The sequence below is a fragment of the Eriocheir sinensis genome, chromosome 4, assembly GCF_024679095.1.
Source record: "Eriocheir sinensis breed Jianghai 21 chromosome 4, ASM2467909v1, whole genome shotgun sequence".
Taxonomy (NCBI): Eukaryota; Metazoa; Arthropoda; class Malacostraca; order Decapoda; family Varunidae; genus Eriocheir; species Eriocheir sinensis.
In genome coordinates, this window is record NC_066512.1 from 24231120 (window position 1) to 24250768 (window position 19649).

General features: G+C 42.0%; 1 protein-coding gene and 2 non-coding genes across 3 annotated transcripts in view; 2 read left to right on the top strand and 1 right to left on the bottom strand.

Annotated features, from left to right (window-relative positions):
• Nucleotides 1-19649, bottom strand: part of LOC126982323 (cilia- and flagella-associated protein 57-like) — a 38628-nt gene that overhangs the window by 17814 nt on the left and 1165 nt on the right. The window contains exons 2-9 of the mRNA XM_050834322.1: nucleotides 18511-18721; nucleotides 17335-17523; nucleotides 14375-14484; nucleotides 12595-12799; nucleotides 8843-9010; nucleotides 7265-7466; nucleotides 4206-4423; nucleotides 2341-2445 (exon numbers count right to left, since the gene is read on the bottom strand). Coding sequence (XP_050690279.1) covers nucleotides 2341-2445; nucleotides 4206-4423; nucleotides 7265-7466; nucleotides 8843-9010; nucleotides 12595-12799; nucleotides 14375-14484; nucleotides 17335-17523; nucleotides 18511-18721 — 1408 coding nt within the window. The remainder of the gene's footprint in view (nucleotides 1-2340; nucleotides 2446-4205; nucleotides 4424-7264; nucleotides 7467-8842; nucleotides 9011-12594; nucleotides 12800-14374; nucleotides 14485-17334; nucleotides 17524-18510; nucleotides 18722-19649) is intronic.
• On the top strand, nucleotides 87-159 carry Trnav-cac (transfer RNA valine (anticodon CAC)). Its single transcript has one exon. It is a non-coding gene; the product is annotated as a tRNA-Val (tRNA).
• On the top strand, nucleotides 1742-1814 carry Trnav-cac (transfer RNA valine (anticodon CAC)). The gene has a single exon. It is a non-coding gene; the product is annotated as a tRNA-Val (tRNA).

Below are 19649 nucleotides of genomic sequence, written 5' to 3' on the forward strand. Positions count from 1 at the left end.
TGGTGGTGGTGTTTTTTCCCTCGTGAGCTGCCTCCTTTCCTATAAAAAAAATAATAAGACTTTTTATCCCAACCCTCCATTCACAAGTTTCCGTAGTGTAGTGGTTATCACGTGCGCCTCACACGCGCAAGGTCCCCGGTTCGATCCCGGGCGGAAACATTATTGGAAGTTGTTTTCTTTCTTCATTCTCTGCCCTTTATACTGTCTGCCCGGCTGTTGATGGGAGGCAGTGACGGGTTGTAAGTAGTGTAAGTCGTGTGGGGGGTTAAAAGGGGGCAGAAAAGGGAAAGGAGAAGGGTAGTTGGGGTGAAGGGTGAAGGGAGGGAGGTGTTTGAGGTAAGGGAAGAGGGTGGAGGGGGGTGAAAGGGGGCAGGAAGGGAAGGGGGAAGAGGAAGGGTAGTTGGGGTGTAGGGTGAAGGGAGGGAGGTGTTTGAGGTAAGGGAAAAGGGTGGAGGATAACGAGGCAGGTGTGGTAATAAAGACAGGTGTGGTAATTAAGGCAGGTGTGGAGGTAGGTTAGGTTAGCACAGGTGAGAATCGTGTTGTTTATTTTGTTGGAAAAGAATGGAGGATATTGAGGCAGGTGTGGTCATTGTCAAGGCAGGTGTGGTAATTAGACAGGTGTGGGGGTAGGATAGGTGAGCACAGGTGAGAATTGTGTTGTTGATTTGTTTTTGTTTTGTTTGTTTATCTGTGTTTTTGTTTGCTTATATTTTTTCTCTAGTTTATTTATTTATTTATTCTGAAAGTTATTTATTTAGTGTATATAGCTTTTTTTTCATTGCTTGGTTAATTTATGCTGATTTTTGGCTGGGCTTTATTTACCTATCTAGCAATTCATATTTTTAGTGCATTGTTAATTAATTTATAAGTTTACGTAGTAGATAGTAGTGGCAACAGCAGAAGTACCAACCATTATATATAGAAGTAGTTGTCGTTGGTATTAGAATGACGAAAGTTGGTGGTGGTTGGTAGCTGTAATGGTTGATGTTGCTATTGTTGTTATAAATAATAGCAACAGTAATACTTGAAGTAGTTACGATAGCTGTGAGGGCTTTTTTGTTTCCACCTAATAGAAGTAGTAGTAGTGGTAGTAGTAGTAGTGTATAGTAGTGTAGTAGTGCTGGCGGTGGTAGAAACAACAATAATAGGGAGAAGGAGGTGGAAGAGGGATAATAAGGAAAGGAGAACTGAAGGGGAAAGATGAACGAGGAAGAAGAAGAAAAAAAGTAGAAGGAATGGAAAGGAGGAAGGAAAGACGGAATGGAAATAAAAAAGAAAAAATATGGAGAGGAAGAAAGAGAGAGGGAAGGAAAATAGGAGAAGGAACGAAGAGGAGGTGGTTGGCGGTGGTGATGGTGGTAATTGTGGTAGAAGGAGGAGGAGGAGGAGGAGGAGGAGGAGGAGGAGGAATAGTAGTAGCAAATGTAGGAGTGGTGGTGGTGGTGGGTTTTGTGATGTTAGTGAATGTTTATTGTTTTTTTGTTGTTTTCTTCTTTCTTTCTTTCTTTCTATCTCTTTTCTTACTTTCTACCATCATCATCCTTATTATTATTATTGTTTTCATTATCTTTTGTATATATTTTCTTCATCTTTTTCTTCTTGTTTTCATTTGTTGCAGTTATGGTTGTGGTGTTGACAGTGGTGGTGGTGGTGGTGGTGATGTTTTTTTCCCCGTGAGCTGCCTCCTTTCCTATAAAAAAAAATAATAAGACTTTTTGTCCCAACTCTCCTTTCACAAGTTTCCGTAGTGTAGTGGTTATCACGTGCGCCTCACACGCGCAAGGTCCCCGGTTCGATCCCGGGCGGAAACATTATTGGACGTTGTTTTCTTTCTTCATTCTCTACCCTTTATACTGTCTGCCCGGCTATTGATGCGAGGCAGTGACGAGTTGTAAGTACCAACAGCGGGGCACGGCACACCTGTTATCACCGCAACCACCTGCCCGGCGCTCTTATTTATAGATAGGCCCACCCTGCCACCACCACCACAGTCACTAAGGCCCACTGCTGCCACCACCACCACAACCACCGTCACTACCACCAGCATCATCACCACCACCAGCATCATCACCACCAACACCACCGTCACTACCACCAGCATCATCACCACCACCACCACCGTCACTACCACCAGCATCATCACCACCGTCACCACCATCATCGTCCCTATTATTGTTGCCACTACCACTACCAGCACTACTACCACTACCAGCACTACTACTACTACTACTACTGCTACTATATCATTCCTCCTCCTCCTCCTCCTCTTATTACAACTACTGAAACCACTACCAACACCTTGACCACCACTACCCCCCCCCCCCACACACCCCTCACCTGCCACATGACCTGCCCGCGACACACATCCCAGCCGATGATGTTTCCGTCCGCCCCGCATGCCATGACCGCGGAGTTGTCGGGATACCAGCCCACGCCCGTCACCTGCACACACACACACACACACACACACACACAGGGATGAAATAAAGAGGTACATGTTAGTAAAGCTGTCCATGCATAAGTAGGTACGTGAATAAAGGACGAAATAGGTACGTAAGTAAATAAGTAAATATATTAGTAGCTTTGTAAGTAAATAAGTAAATAGCTACATATATACATGCATATTTAAGTTAATAGTAGAGTCAGGTAAAAGAGATTTGATCCTACCTCAGACTTATGAAGCAATGTGAAGAAGAAGAGGAAGAAGAAAAAGAAGAAGAAGAAGAAGAAGAAGAAGAAGAAGAACGAGAACATGAAGAACACGAAGAACAAGAGAGAGAGAGAGAGAGAGAGAGAGAGAGAGAGAGAGAGAGAGAGAGAGAGAGAGAGAGAGAGAGAGAGAGAGAGATTCCTTCCTGCTATCCAAGTTTAATCATTCTAATTCCAAGTTCCTGAAAGTTTAATCTTAAAAGTTCTTATCGTCTTTACTCTCTTTGTCACATTCTTCTTCCCTTCTCTCCTTCACTCTCTTTATTCCCTCCTTCTTTCATTCCCTTCATTCGTAAAATCTTCCCTTTTTCTCTATTGCTCCTTCTTTTAATTTTGTCTCTTTTTCTCCTTTTGATATATTTTTCCTTCTCTTTTTATCTTTATTGTCCTTCCTTCCACTCTCTTTATTCCCTCCTTCTTTCATTCCCTTCATTCGCAAAATCTTCCTTTTTTTCTCTATTGCTCCTTCTTTTGATTTTATTTTCCATGTCTTTTTTTTCTCCTTTCTGTTTATTCCTTTCTTTTATCTTTATTTTCCTTCCTTCCACTCTCTTTATTCCCTCCTTCTTTCATTCCCTTCATTCGTAAAATCTTCCCTTTTTCTCTATTGCTCCTTCTTTTGATTTGATTTTCCATGTCTTTTTTTCTCCTTTTTATATATTTCTCCTTCTTCCTTCTCTCTCCATTTTCCTCCTTCCCTTCATTTCCTTTCCTACCCTCTCTCTTCATTCCTTCTCTTCTTTCATTCCCTTCATCCGCAAATTTTTCCTCTCCTCAATTCCTCCTTATTTCTCCTACTTTCTTCTGTCTCTTCCACTTCCTCTTCGTTCCTTCTCCTATTGTCCTTTTCCTCTCTCTTTCTTCCTCTACATTCTTTCCTTTTTATTTCCATTCCGTCTTTCCTTCCTCCTTTCCATTCCTTTTTTTTTATTCTTCCTCCTCGCTCATCATCCTTCCCCTTTCAGTTCTTCTTTCCTTATTATCCCTCTTCCACCTCTTTCTCCTCCCTTCCCTTTCTTTCCTCCCCTCTAACTCCTCCATTACTCCTTCTTCCTTGCATATTTTTTTTCTCTCCTCCACACATCTCCCCAATTACCCCTTTACCCCCACCCACCCCACACATCCCCCTTCTACCCACCCACATACCCCATTCCCTACATAGACAAAACTCCTGCCCCCCACCCAACACACACCTTCACCCTTCCCAAACACACACATCATCTCACCCCTCCACATCCCCTTCAGACACACATCATCCCTTCCCTACACACATCACCTCCCCCTCACACACACACCTTACCTCACCCCATCACCATGCACATCCCCTACCCACCCCACACCCACAACACCCCAGCGAGTAGTGGGCTTTTTTTTATTATTGTTTCCTTTTTTTGTGTGCCCTTGAGTTGTCTCCTTTGTAATAAAAATAAAAAATGTACACCCATCCCTATTTCTCCCCTCCAAAATTTCCCTCCCCCCTCTCCCCCCCTTACCTTAGCAGCGTGGCCCTTCAGCGTGAGAGACTTCTTCAGCGTCAGAGTGGAGGTCAGCAGGAGCAGGTGCCCGTCCGCCGCTGCCAGCATGTGCCCGCCGGGGGAGTAGCAGCAGCAGGCACAGCGACGTACATGCACCTCGCTGTAGGCCCGCAGGGAGTCGAACAGGAGGTGGTGTAGCTTGAGCGAGTCCGTGAGCCCGACAGCCACGTGGAGGCCTGTTTGGGGTGAGGGGGTAAGGGGGGTGAGGAGGAGTGCTGGGGTGAATAGTGAGGGGTGTAAGGACTGGAGGGAATGGGTGTTGAGGGGTGAGGGAAGGTGGGGGACGTAAGGGGTGTTGGGGTGAAGGGTGTAGGGAAGGGGTGTTTGGGGTGAAGGAAAGGAGTGAAGGGTGTAGGAATGGGGTGTTATGGGTGTAGGGAAGGGTTGTTTGGGGTAAAGGAAAGGGGTGAAGGGTGTAGGAATGGGGTGTTATGGGTGTAGGGAAGGGGTGTTTGGGTGAGGGGTGAAGGAAAGTGGTGTGCCGGGAAGGAGTTTGGGGAAGGGGTGAAAGGTATAAGAAAGGGGTATTTGGGGTGAGGGGTGAATGGTGAGGGGCGTAAGAAGGGGTTCGATGAGGTGAGGGGAAAGAGGTGAGGAAAAGGGGTTAGTGAAGGGGTGAAGGGGAGTGAGGGGGCGGAAGGGAAGGGCAGTTAGGGTTACTTAGCCTAACCTAACCTAACAAAACCCCAAACAGTCACGATAGGTCTTGACTCAGAAAATTCATATAAGCTTCCTTACTAATGAGACTTTCTAATCAACAAAGTGAGGTCATTCTTTGTTAATTTATCCTATAAGGTGCTGGCTATCATGTATTTGAAGATACCCTAAACTTAATCTAACCTAACCTAACAAAACCCCAAACAGTTACTATAGGTCTTGACTCACTACTTAGAAAATTTAAATATGTTTCTTTACTAATGAGACTTTCTATACAACAGAGTGAGGTCATTCTTTGTTGATTTATACCATAAAGTGCTGGCTATCATGTGTTTAAAGATACCCTAACCTTAACCTAACCTAACCTAACAAAACCCCAAAGAGTTACTATAGGTCTTGACTCAGAAAATTCATATATGCTTCCTTACTAATGAGACTTTCTATACAACAGAGTGAGGTCATTCTTTGTTGATTTATACCATAAAGTGCTGGCTATCATGTGTTTGAAGATACCCTAAACTTAACCTAACCTAACCTAACAAAACCCCAAACAGTTACTATAGGTCTTGACTCAGAAAATTCATATATGCTTCCTTACTAATGAGACTTTCTATACAACAAAGTGAGGTCATTCTTTGTTAATTTATCCTATAAGGTGCTGGCTATCGTGTGTTTGAAGATACCCTAAACTTAACCTAACCTAACAAAACCACAAACAGTCACTCTAGGTCTTGACTCAGAAAATTCATATAAGCTTCCTTACTAATGAGACTTTCTATACAACAAAGTGAGGTCATTCTTTGTTGATTTATACCATAAGGTGCTGGCTATCATGTGTTTGAAGATACCCTAAACTTAACCTAACCTTACCTAACTAAACCCCAAACAGCTACTATAGGTCTTTACTCACTACTCAGAAAATTTATATATGCTTCTTTACTAATGAGACTTTCAATACAACAGAGTGAGGTCATTCTTTGTTGATTTATACCATAAGGTGCTGGCTATCATGTGTTTGAAGATACCCTAAACTTAACCTAACCTAACCTAACGAAACCCCAAACATTACTGTAGATCTTTACTCAGAAAATTAATATATGCTCCCTTACTAATGAGACTTTATATACAACAGAGTGAGGTCATTCTTTGTTGATTTATACCATAAGGTGCTGGCTATCATGTGTCTGAAGATACCCTAAACTTAACCTAACCTAACCTAACGAAACCCCGAATATTAATTACTATAGGTCTTTACTCAGAAAATTCATATATGCTTCCTTACTAATGAGACTTTATATACAACAAAATGAGGTCATTCTTTGTTGATTTATACCATAAGGTGCTGGCTATCATGTGTCTGAAGATACCCTAAACCTAACCTAACCTAACAAAACCCCAAATAGTTACTATAGATCTTGACTCAGAAAATTCATATATTCTTCCTTAATAATGAGACTTTCTATACAACAGAGTGAGGCCATTCTTTGTTAATTTACACACACACACACACACACACACACACACACACGTAGGAAGTTGATCAGATACGTAAGCAAATACATTTACAAAACAAACAAACAAACAAATACATTTACCAAACAAACAAACAAACAAACAAATACATTTACAAAACAAACAAACAAACAAACAAATACATTTACCAAACAAACAAACAAACAAACAAATACATTTACAAAACAAACAAACAAACAAACAAATACATTTACCAAACAAACAAACAAATGCAATGAACAAAACCTAATTATCCAAATACTGAAACCCAACACACAACTCCCTTCTCTCCTTACCCTTATCCATTCCTCCTCCTCCTCCTCCTCCTCCTCCTTCTCCTCGTCCTCCTCCCTTCTGCCTCTTCTTCCTCTCCATTCGTTCTCTTTTTCATTTTCCTCCCTTTTCTCTTTCCCTTCCTCCTCATCATACTCCTCCCGTCTCACCTTCCTCCTCCTCCTCCTCCCTTCTGCCTCTTCCTCTTCCTCTTCATTCCTTCTCCTTTTCATTTTCCTCCCTTCTCTCTTTCCCTTCCTCCTCCTTCTACTCCTCCCGTCTCTCCTTCCTTCTCCTCCCCCTCCTCCTCCTCCTTCTCCTCCTCCCTTCTGCCTCTTCCTCTTCCTCTTCTTTCCTTCTCCTTTTCATTTTCCTCCCTTCTCTCTTTCCCTTCCTCCTCCTCCTACTCCTCCCGTCTCCTCTCCCTCCTCCTTCTCCTCCTCCTCCTCCTTCTCCTCCTCTCTTCTGCCTCTTCTTCCTCTTCATTCCTTCTCTTTTTCATTTTCCTCCCTTCTCTCGTTCCCTTCCTCCTCCTCCTACTCCCCCCCGTCTCCTCTCCCTCCTCCTCTACCCACCAGTCGGATGCACGGAGAGAGAGAAAACGTCTTGCTTGAAGGGATGACTCATGAGGAGCAGGTGCTGGCGGTAATCCCACACCTTCAGCGTCCTATCCTCCCCTGCCGTCACCACCAGAGGCTTCCATAGGCACGTGTCGGCGTCCACCACGGCCCCCTCGTGTAGCCGGGCCAGCAGGGGGGTGAATTGGAGGCTGGAGAGCTGTTTGGGGAGGATGGGAAGGGGGAAGGTTGTATTTTTTTTATAGTAGTGTTGGTTGGTTGGGTGGTGTTTGGTTGTGTAATGGGGGGAGGGATAGAGGAGGGAGTTTTTTGTTTGGTTGGTTGAATGATTGGTTGAGTTAGGGAGTGATTGGGTGGTTAAGTGATTGTGGTTGTTTTTTTATTATTTATTTTTATTTATTTTTGTTTTGTTATTTCATTTATCTATTTTTCTTTCTTTTTCTTCTTTTCATTATTATTATTATTTGTGTATGTGTTTACTGACTGACTAAAAGACTGACTGGCTGACTGTTGACTGACTGACTAAGTGAGCAAGTTAGTAACTGGCTCACTTACTGGCTAACTGACTGTCTTACTAACTGACTGACTTAATGACTAACTGACTTACTAACTGACTGATTAACTGACTCATTGTTGAGTGACTGACTGATTGATTGACTGAGTGAGTGAGTGACTGACTGACTGACTGACTAACTGGCTGACTGACTAATTGATAAAAGTTTATTTGGCTAACTAACTGACTGACTGAATGAATGAATGATAAGTATATAATTGGCTAACTAAATGATTGACTGACTAATTACTGCTTTATTTGCTAGATGAATAATTAATATCCTAAATGAATTGCTCACAACAATATAGGTTCCTTAATGCTTTTGAAATTAGATAATCTTTAAGGTTTGCTATAAAACAAGAAACACTAATATAAGAAAAAAAATGAAGCTTGAATAATAATAAGAAAGTGTAGGAGAAGAAAGAGAAGGAACAAGAAGAGGAGGAGAAAGAGGAGGAGGAGGAGTAATTGAAGCTGTGGGAAGAGAGGGACGGAAGAGAAAGGTGATTGGAGAATTAAAAGGAAGATGCAAACCAGGATGTGGAGAAAATTGCAGTAGTAGTTGTGGTAGTAGTAGTAGTAGTAGTAGTAGCAAGATGAGGAGGTGGAAGAAGAGGAACAGGAAGAGAACGAGATGTGAAGACGAACAGAAAGAGAAAGGGAGATAAAAGAGGATGAGGAAGATGGGGTGGAAAGGTAGGAGGAGGAGGAGGAAATGAAGTTGAAGAGCTTGGGAGGACAAAGAGGAGGAGGAGGAGGAGGCAGTGAGGAAGAGGAAGCGCAGGAGGAAGTCTCAATCTTAATCAGTACCGTAGATCGTAACACACACACACACACACACACACACATCCCTTCCCCCACCTCCCACACTTACATAAACACAACACACACGCACACACACGTAGTCTCACAAACATAGCAACATAAATACCCCCACCACTGCTACATTCTCTCCCTCTCTCTCCTATCCCCCTCCTCCATCTCTCTATCTCTCTCCCTTCCTCCTCCTCCCTCTCACCCACCGTGGAGGCATCGAGGGAGGGCAAAGGGTTGGTGAAGAGCTGGCAACTGTGTGTAGCGGCAACGATGGTCTTCTCGGATGGGCAGAGAGACAGCGTGGTTATGGTGTGTTCGCCGCGCCCGCTAACCAACGCCGCCGGACTGGGATCACACAGGCGCAGGACATACCGCTGGAATGAGAGAAGGTGGAGTTAAAGGGAGTGTTTTTTTTTTTTTTTACAACAAAGGAGGCAGCTCAAGGGCACAAAAAAAGGAAACAATAATAAATAAAAAGCCCGCTACTCGCTGCTCCTAAAAAAAAAAAAGAATCAAGAGAGGTGGCCGAAAGAGAGGTCAATTTCGGGAGGAGAGGTTGAGGATTGAAAAGAGTGTAGTTGGAGGTGGATTTGATGTTGATGTAAGAGAAGTAGTAGTAGTAATAGTAGTAGTAGTAGTAGTAGTAGTGGAGAGTGTTACTTGTGTATGGTAATGAAGAAAAGGGATGGGAAGGAGGTTGAGGATTGGAAGGAGTGTAGTTTGAGGTGAATTTGATGTTGATGTAAGATAAGTTTGTAGTAGTAGTAGTAGTAATAGTAAAGAAAACAAGAACGATTTATATTCTTATATCAGTCTTTTTTCTTTCATTATTTTATTTCCTTCTTTCTTACTTCAATCCGTTTATCTCATTCTTTCTTTCTCATGTCAGGACCTTACTTTTAATTCCTTCTTTCTTTTCTTCTTTCTTTCTTATATCAGTCTTTTTCTTTCCTTCCTTCTTTCTTTTCTTCTTTCTTATGTCACTCTTTTTCTTTCCTTCCTTCTTTCTTTCCTTTTTTCTTTCTATTTTCTGTATTTTCAGCACACATGAACGCGAATACTATACAATATTCACTCTTCCTAAGAAAAAATATAAAAAAAACTCAAAAGGAGGGAAACTAATTAAAAGACATGAAAGAAAAATATTGAGAAGGAAATTAATAAGCTCACAGCGGGAAATCAACCTTGAAGGGGCTTAATTAGTATTTAAAAAAAGGTAAAGTATATGTATAAGTAAATAAAAAGAAAAATCGTCAGAGAAAGTCAGTGGCATATGGTATAGCTGCGCGTGGCCTCGGTGCTCCTCTCCGTTACAAAATGAAAAAAAAAAGGAGAAAAAAAAAACGTACTCTCTGGCATTCACAAATTCAATGGTCGTGTAATGAGATGAATAAAGCGGATATGTTGAGGGTAAAGTAAATGGTAGGATTGGTAAAGTGAATGGTAGGATGGGTAAAGTAAATGGTAGGATTGGTAAAGTAAATGGTAGGATTGGTAAAGTGAATGGTAGGATTGGTAAAGTAAATGGTAGGATTGGTAAAGTGAATGGTAGGATTGGTAAAGTAAATGGTAGGATTGGTAAAGTGAATGGTAGGATTGGTAAAGTGAATGGTAGGATTGGTAAAGTGAATGGTAGGATTGGTAAAGTAAATGGTAGGATTGGTAAAGTAAATGGTAGGATTGGTAAAGTAAATGGTAGGATTGGTAAAGTGAATGGTAGGATTGGTAAAGTGAATGGTAGGATTGGTAAAGTGAATGGTAGGATTGGTAAAGTGAATGGTAGGATTGGTAAAGTAAATGGTAGGATTGGTAAAGTGAATGGTAGGATTGGTAAAGTGAATGGTAGGATTGGTAAAGTAAATGGTAGGATTGGTAAAGTGAATGGTAGGATTGGTAAAGTGAATGGTAAGATTGGTAAAGTGAATGGTAGGATTGGTAAAGTGAATGGTAGGATTGGTAAAGTGAATGGTAGGATTGGTAAAGTGAATGGTAGGATTGGTAAAGTGAATGGCAGGATTGGTAAAGTGAATGGTAAGATTGGTAAAGTGAATGGTAGGATTGGTAAATGATGATAAAGAATAAGATAAAAAAGTAGATGGATAAATATGAAGATAAGTATGAAGATAAGTAGTAGATCAGTGAGATAAGTAAAAAAAAAAATAGAGTAAAGAGATAAATAAAGTGAATATGTTAATGGTAAAGTAAAAGGTATTGGTAAAGTAGATGGTGATGATAAATAATAAGATAGAAAATAAGTATATGGATAAGTATACTACAGATAAGTTGTAGATTACTATAAAAGAGAAGTAAAAAAGGAGTAAAGAGACAAATAAAGTGGAAATGTTATTGGTAAAGTGAATGGTAGAATTGGTAAAGTGAATGGTGATGATAAAGAATAAGATAGAAAATAAGTAGATGGGTAAGTATACTAAAGGTAAGTTGTAGATCAGTATAAAATATAATAAAAAAAAAACCATGCAAAATTACATCTCGAACACTGACATACTTTCTAACATTCACCAAATAACACACACACAAAAAAAACGAGAAAAAAACAAAAAATAAATGAACACGTTAAATGTGATAAATAAGAATACAATAATCACATAAAAAAGAAAAAAAAGAACTAAAAATAAATGAACACGTTAAATGTGATAAATAAGAATACAATAATCACATAAAAAAAGAAAAAAAAGAACTAAAAATAAATGAACACGTTAAAAGTGATAATTAAGAATACAATCATCACAAAAAAGGAAAAAAAATAAATGAAAATAAATGAAAACGTTAAAAGTTATAAATAAATAACAATAATCACAAAAAAGGGAAAAAACACTAAAAATGACTGCACACGTTAAAAGATATAAACAAAAATACATTAACACAAAAAACACACACAAAAGTAATAACAACAAACTAAAACAAACAGAATAACGTTAATAGATACATATGTTAATAAAACAACAACCAAATAAATAAACAAGGAAACAAACGAACAGGAGAAAAAAAGGAAAACAAAACTACACCAAAGAATAGCCAAACATTTTCTTTTTTTTAATATTTATAGTCATTCTTCAAAACTTGTTAGATAAAGAAAACGGAAACGTGGGCATGACCTATACACGGCTGACTGACTGACTAATGCTGACTCTCTATTATTCAGAGAGAGAGAGAGAGAGAGAGAGAGAGAGAGAGAGAGAGAGAGTGCTGATATCTACACCAACAAACATTTTATCTCAAGCTTTTTCCTCCTCTCTCTCTCTCTCTCTCTCTCTCTCTCTCCTTATCCCCCTTTCCTCCCCTTATCATCGTCTCCCTACACACACACACACACACACACACACATTAATACATTAGGAACTTGCCTCACTCCTAAAAAAAGAACATACAAATGGATAAGAAAAAAATGACAAGAACAAGTTTGAGGAGTTGTAAAATATAATGTGATAAAAAATACAAGTAAAAACAAACATAAAAACAAACATATAAGAAAAAAACAAGTGTAAACAAACAACTATCAACAAACAGATGAAAAACAACCAATTAACAACGCAAGACAAAACAAACAAACAGGTACATATATAAACAAACAAGTAAATAAGAATCAGATAACATCAAAGAAAAAAACACAGGTAACAACACAGGTAAAACAAAGACCAGGTATATAAACAAACAAATAAGTAAGATCAGACAGGTGAAAACAAACAGCTATTAACACACAAAACAGGTGTATAAACAAACAAATAAGTAAGATCAGACAGGTGAAAACAAACACTAATCAACATACACCAGTAGTAACAAAACAGGTATATCAACAAACAAATAAGTAAGATCAAACATTTTTTTTTCAGCAGTCAGTTCAAGGGCATAACCCCCCCCCCCCCGCTATCAACACACACCTATATCATAACAACACACACAGGTAACACCACTGCCACCAACACCACCACCCACCCACCTGGAAGTAGTGCTCATTGACATCCTCGCTGCGCTGGAACACGAATACCTTGTCGGGGCCGCACGCACACAGGAACCCCCCGCTGAACACCGCCAGGGCTGTCACGCGGCGGTGGCGGGGACCCAACGGACGCCCGCCGCTGCCCTCCGCCACGCCGCCGCCGCCCCCGCCGCTACCCGTGCTCGTTCCCTTCTTCTCGATCTCCCTGGGGTAAAGTTGGGGGATGGGGTATGTGTTAAAGCTGCGCGTGGCCTCAGTGCTTATCTCCGTAACATTGACAAGAGAGAGAGAGAGAGAGAGAGAGAGAGAGAGAGAGAGAGAGAGAGAGAGAGAGAGAGAGAGAGAGAGAGAGAGAGAAGGTGGGTAAGATATGTAGTTTAGTGTTACAGGAGCAAGATTTTATTATTTTATTTATTTTTTTTTTTTTGCTAAGAGGATTGATTGATAGATTGATAGTTTATTGTTGCAAGTAAAACAACAAAGGAGAAGGGAGGAGCATGCCATCCCAACCCCCAGGCAGTACAGAGTGTGATTATACAACTAAGGATACATGTGTAAGTATCACCAGGAAACTAAAAAGATACAGTAGAACAAGATTTTTTTTATATGTATACATAATGAAAAGTAGGCTACATCGATGTATATAGATTTTTAATGATGAGAGGTAAACATGGCAAGATTTAACCAATATAGAAGAGAGAAAAGAGAGGGGAGGAGAAGAGAAAGGAGAAGAGAAAGAGAAGAGAGAAAGAAAGAGAAATGTAATCAGAGAGAAGGATGTGCTAGGCTAGAGGAGATAGAGGAGCAAGAGAAGGATTAAGAGAAGAGAGTGTGAAGAGAAAGAGAAGGAGAGAGAGAAAGAAAGAGAAATGTAACCAGAGAGAAGGATATGCTCGGGTAGAGGAGATAGAGGAGAAAGAGAAGAATTAAGAGAAGAGAAAGAGAAGAGAGTGAGAAGAGAAGGAGAAGGAGAAAGAGAAAGAGAGATGTAACCAGAGAGAGGGATGTGCTCGGCTCCAGGAGATAGAGGAGAAAGAGAAGGATAAAGAAAGTGAAAGATAAGATAAAGGAAAACAGAAAATAACAGAACTATTGAGAAAATGAGGTTGTGATGATAGAGATATAAGATAGAAGAAGAGAGGGACAAGAGAAACTGAGAGAGTAAAGTTACGGAGAAAAGGAAAAATGAAGTAAAAGAGAATGAGAAAAGGAAGAGTAAACGGAATAACATTTAAAGAGAGTGGAGAGAAAAGGTGAAATAGGGAGAAGGGAAGGTAAAATTAAAGAGAGAGAGAGAGAGAGAGAGAGAGAGAGAGAGAGAGAGAGAGACAGGACGGTAAAGTTGGAGAGATAGATATGGAATGCGGGAGAGTGGAGGAGAGACGGGAGGGAGGAGAGAGATAGGGAGGCAAGGGAAGTGTAGGGGAGGAAAGGGAGAGAGGGAGGAGGGAGAGGAGGGGGGTATACAGGGAGATAAAAGGTAGGGAGGAAAGTTTTAAAGAGGATAGTAAGGGAAGAGAGAGAGAGAGAGAGAGAGAGAGAGAGAGAGAGAGAGAGAGAGAGAGAGAGAGAGAGAGAGAGAGAACACACACACACACACACACACACACACACAAAGACTCTCTCTCTCTCGTCTTTTTCACAACTGGTCTGTTCTGTTGGTGAATAAAAAAAAAGTTCAATCAATCAATCAATCAATCATACTCTCTCTCTCTCTCTCTCTCTCTCTCTCTCTCTCTCTCTCTCTCTCTCTCTCTCTCTCTCTCTCACACACACGTACTGGAGGTCAGGATGGGTCACGTGCAGTTCCGTCCTCAGCTCTCCCTCCTCCAGCACCAGCACCGTCGCCGTCTCCGTGCCGATCAACAAGGTATGCTGATCCACCCACACCTGCCGGGGAGAGCCACAGGTGTCACGATGAAGCTAACGGCACGCGAACAGGTGACACAAAAGCGAGAGTTAGCAAGTGAGGTAGAAGATGGAGAGGTAGGAGAGAATAGAGGGACCTTCACCGATAACTCTCGCTGGTTTGACATCATTTTTTAAGACATAAAAAACAAAAGAGAGAGTTAAGAAGAGACGTGGGAGATGGAGGAGAGGAAAGGAAGTGGGGAGAGAATAGAGGGACCTTCATTGATCCCTCTCACTGGCTTGACATCATTTTCAGCATACATGAACAAAAGCGAGAGTTAACAAGTAAAGTGGGAGATGGAGGAGAGTAGGAGAGGAGCTGAAGAGAGAAGAGAAGGACACATATCAAAGAGGAGGTACTACAGGTATAATGAAGTAGCTAACTGTTCGCGCGCAGTAAGTAGCGGGCTTTTTTTTTTTTCATTATTGTTTTCTTTTTTTTTACGCCATTGCACTGTCTCCTCTGCTGTAAAAGAAGAAAAAAAGGATGAACAAAAGTGAGAGTTAGCAAGTGAGGGATGGAGGAGAGGAGGAATTACAGGAGAAACTGAAGAGAGAAGAAGAGACGGACCCACACCTGTCAGAGAGGATAAACAGGTGTAACGAAGTAGCTAGCGGTACGAGAACAGGATGAAGAAAAGTGAGAGTTAGCAAGTGAAATGAGAGATGGAGGAGAGGAGGAGAGGAGGAACTGGGAAGAGTAGAAGAGAGGGAGTCACACCTGTCGGGAAGAAGAACAGGTGTAACGAAGTAGCTGAACACGATGAACAAAAGTGAGAGCAAGTGAAATGGGAGATGGAGGAGAGGAGGAGAGGAGGAACTGGGAAGAGTAGAAGAGAGGGAGTCACACCTGTCGGGAAGAAGAACAGGTGTAACGAAGTAGCTGAACACGATGAACAAAAGTGAGAGCAAGTGAAATGGGAGATGGAGGAGAGGAGAAAAGGAGGAACTGAGGAGAGTGGAAGAGAGGGAGTCACACCTGTCGGGAAGAAGAACAGGTGTAACGAAGTAGCTGAACACGATGAACAAAAGTGAGAGCAAGTGAAATGAGAGATGGAGGAGAGGAGGAAAGGAGGAACCGAGACGAGGGGAAGAGAGGGAGTCACACCTGTCGGGAAGAAGAACAGGTGTAACGAAGTAGCTGAACAGGATGAACAAAAGTGAAAGCAAGTGAAATGAGAGATGGAGGAGAGGAGGAAAGGAGGAACCGAGACGAGGGGAAGAGAGGGAGTCACACCTGTCGGGAAGAAGCGCAGGTGTAACTAGAAAGCTAACGACACACACTTGTACACAGGTGGAAAATGAAAGCGAGAGTTACACCTGGTTGTCTGAACGTCATATTAGTTTTCAGCAATAATACTGTGGTTGATTTGTTTTTTTGGACTCGTTTTTTTTTTTTTTATTGTTTTAGCAAGAAGAAAAAAAACCTCGTAGCAATAACATTTAAATAGTTCGTCAGATGTTATGATATATTTTTTTTAACAGTATAGGAGGCAGCTCAAGGGGAAAAATAGGAAGAAGAAAACATAAAAAAAATCAAGCCAAAAAAATAAAATAAAAAGAGAAACAAAGACGCAAAACAGCTCGTAGAAGTAATGTTGAAATAAGTCGTTCGCTGTTATGATTTTTTTTTTTCTGTATATGAGGCAACTCGGAGAAAAAAAAAGAAATAAAGAACAACAACAAAAAAATAGATAGAAAGTAGAATGAACGAATAAATAAATAAATAAACATAGCAGCGGCGAGTAGCGTTTATTTTTTTATTTATTTTTTTACTCTTTTTGTTGCCCTTGAGCCGTGTGTCCTCTGATGTAAAAAAAAAGAAAAAGAAAAAAAAAAAGAAGTTATATCTCACTGAACTGATCACGCCTTGCATTCAGTGCCTTAGTAACAGTGCTGGTCGCATTCATTATCTTTATCATCATTATTTTCACTGTTATTGTCACCCCCCCCCCACCCACCCCACCCTCACCACCATCACCACCACCCTCACCACCATCAGCACCACTGGAGTTAGAGATAAGAGGGCGGTTACTAATGAAGATAAGGAGGTTGATACACACACACACACACACACACACACACACACACACACACACACACACACACACACACACACACAGAGTGGTTATTGTAGCTGTCTTAGAAGCCCCAAGTTAGGTTAGGATCGGTAAGTTCAGTTCGACGGAGTTAGATTAAGTTAGATAAGGTTAGGTAAGGTTTGGTTTGGTTAGGTTTGACTAGAATAAATCAGGTTAGATGAGGCTTGGTTAAATTTGAGAAGATGGTTTGGTTTAGTTAGATTAGCTTGAATATGGTTTGGTTTGGTTTAATTTGCTTATTTTTGTTAAGACTAGATTAGCTTAAATATGGTTTGGTTTGGTTTAATTTGCTTATTTTTGTTAAGACTTGGTTAGGTTTAAGACAGGACCGAAGCAAATCTAGCCAGACAAAACCTGACCAAACCTAATCTTTCCTAACCTAACGACCTAACCTTACCTAATCTAATCTAACCTAACCACACCTGATCAATTTTTTTTATTTTTATTTTTTTATTTTTTTTACAGTAGGAGGAAGCAGCTCAAGGGCAAAAATGAATGAAAACAAAAGAGTCAGCTAAACACTGCCCCTATGAAAGGAAGCAGAGCAGAGAGGCCAAAAGAAAGGTCAATTTTGGGAGGAGAGGCGTCTCGCTACTTAGGTCAGGTCAACACTGGTTAGGTTTCATTTGGACAGGTCAGGTTAGATTTGGACATCATACCCCTCCCTCACGCCCTCTCAACATCACCCCCCCCCTCCTCCACCCCCCCTCCCCCCACACCCACCCACCTGACACAGACAATGGTGGTTATGGCCTCCCTGGTATCCCCACGTCTTGAGCAGCTTGTCGTTGAGCCTGAAGAGCTTCAAGACGCGCTCGCCCACCACGGACAGCACGCCGCAGTCCTGAGGGTGGTAGCACAGGGACGAGACGGGACCCAGACCTGGCGTGTCGCTCAACCGCAGCACAGAGAACACCTGACGGAGGGGAGGAAGGAGGCGGTGTAGGTGTGGGGGGAATAGGGAAAGGTAGAGTGCGTATATACAGGGAGGTGAGAGGTAGGATTAAGGGAGTTGTAGAAGGTAGGAATATGAGAGGAAATGTAGAAAGAAGTAGAGAAAGGAGAAATGTAGGAACAAGTAAAGAAGTAGCAGAGGAGGAGGAGGAGGAGGAGGAGGAGAACTAGAGGTGAATAGAGGAGGAAGAGAAGTGGGAATAAGAGGTTTAGTTAAAGAAGAGGAAGATAAATAAAGGAGCAGAAGGTCAAGGAGAAAAAGGAGGAGGAAAAAAACGTGGGATAAGGAGGAGGAGGAGGAAGAGGAGGAGGAGGAGGAAGAGGAGGAGGAGGAGGAGGAGGAGGAAGAGGAGGAGTAGCAATAGAAAAACAAACATAGACATACAAGAACAGACGACGGGATATAAACATAGACAGACAAAGAGAAAGACAAAGAACAAACATAAATAGACAAGGATAAGTTTAGACAGCCACCTCCCAGACATACAGACAGACAAAACCCCCATTCCCTCACCTTGCTCTTCTCCCACAGACAGACAGACAGACAGACACCCACCTCACACAAACAAACAAACCTTTCTACCTTTCCCCTTCTCCAACACAAATAAACAAACCCTCATACTTTTCCATTCCCCTACACAAACAAACACAGAAACCATCCTACCTTCCCCTTCTCCCACACAAACACACAAACAATCCCTCCTGCCTTCCCCTTCTCCCACACAAACACACAAACAATCCCTCTTACCTTCCCCTTCTCCCACACAAACACACAAACAAACACTCATACTTCCCCTTCTCCCACACACACACAAACAATCCCTCCTACCTTCCCCTTCTCCCACACAAACACACAAACAAACACTCATACTTCCCCTTCTCCCACACAAACAAACCCTCATACTTCCCCTTCCCCCACACAAACAAACACACAAACAATCCCTCCTACCTTCCCCTTCTCCCACACAAACAACACCAGGGTCCAGTCGGGCGCTCCTCCCTGCGCAGCCACCATCTGTTCGTCCGGGCTGAACGCCGCCGCCACGTACCCCTCGCTGCCCATCTCGCCGCAGCTCAGGAACCTCAGCCGTTTGCGCCCCGCCACGTCCCACACGCTCACCGCCGCTGCCTCGCCCGCCCGACACACGCATAGGTACTGCCTGAAGGATGGGAGGGAGGCAGAGTATGGGGTTGTAGTGCTCTAGTCAGACTCAGCTATGACGTTCGATAGGGAGTGGCACGCTCGGGTACTTCCCTGCCCACAGTGTTGCCAAACCTAGCCCTCGGAGTAAGGACAGTCATTGGAGTAGGAGCAGCGTTGCCAAATTATCGTACTCAGCGCACTGCATTTTCCTAGTTTCTGAGCGATAACTCTAGCAAAAAAGAGCGAAAGCCATCACGTTTTAACAGTTTCAACGATAACTTTAATTCTCTATCGTTGTTTGTGTGGTTACGACGGTCTTGGAGCCTAAAAAAAATGATAAATGCAATGCTCAGAGTACGACAATTTGGGAACGCTGAGTAGGAGGAAGAGGAGGAAGAGGGGTAGCAATAGAAAAACATAGACGTGACTTAAGACATACAGGAACAGACGAGGCAATATAAACAAAGACAGACAAAGAGAAATACAAAGAAAACAATGTGAGGGAGAATGTCACAGTGTAAGGAGGATGTGACATGGTGTCCTTGATCGCTGACAACGTTGGAAAGCAAAAATGTCACGCGTGCATTGCTATTATTCTGAAAAGCAAGACATTCACATCACTGTATAGCATTAATAGCTGACATTAGGAGAGTGTTGTATTGGGGGTGATGTGGCAACGCTGCAAAGAGCCTCGAGCCCCTCCCTAACGGACTTTATATTTGTGTCTGATTATAAGAGTGAAAAACTGGAGGGAAGGAGAGGAGGGCGTAGTAGTAGTAGTAGTAGTAGTTGTGGTTCTAGTGGTAGTGCAGGACGGAGAAGAGAGAAAACAAAGATGTGATGATGCAGAACGAAGAGGGGAGAAGATAGGCTATTAGTGGTGATTTGAGGAAGAGAGACGAGAGGAAGAGAGGAGGAGAGGAGAGAATGGTACTAATGATGGT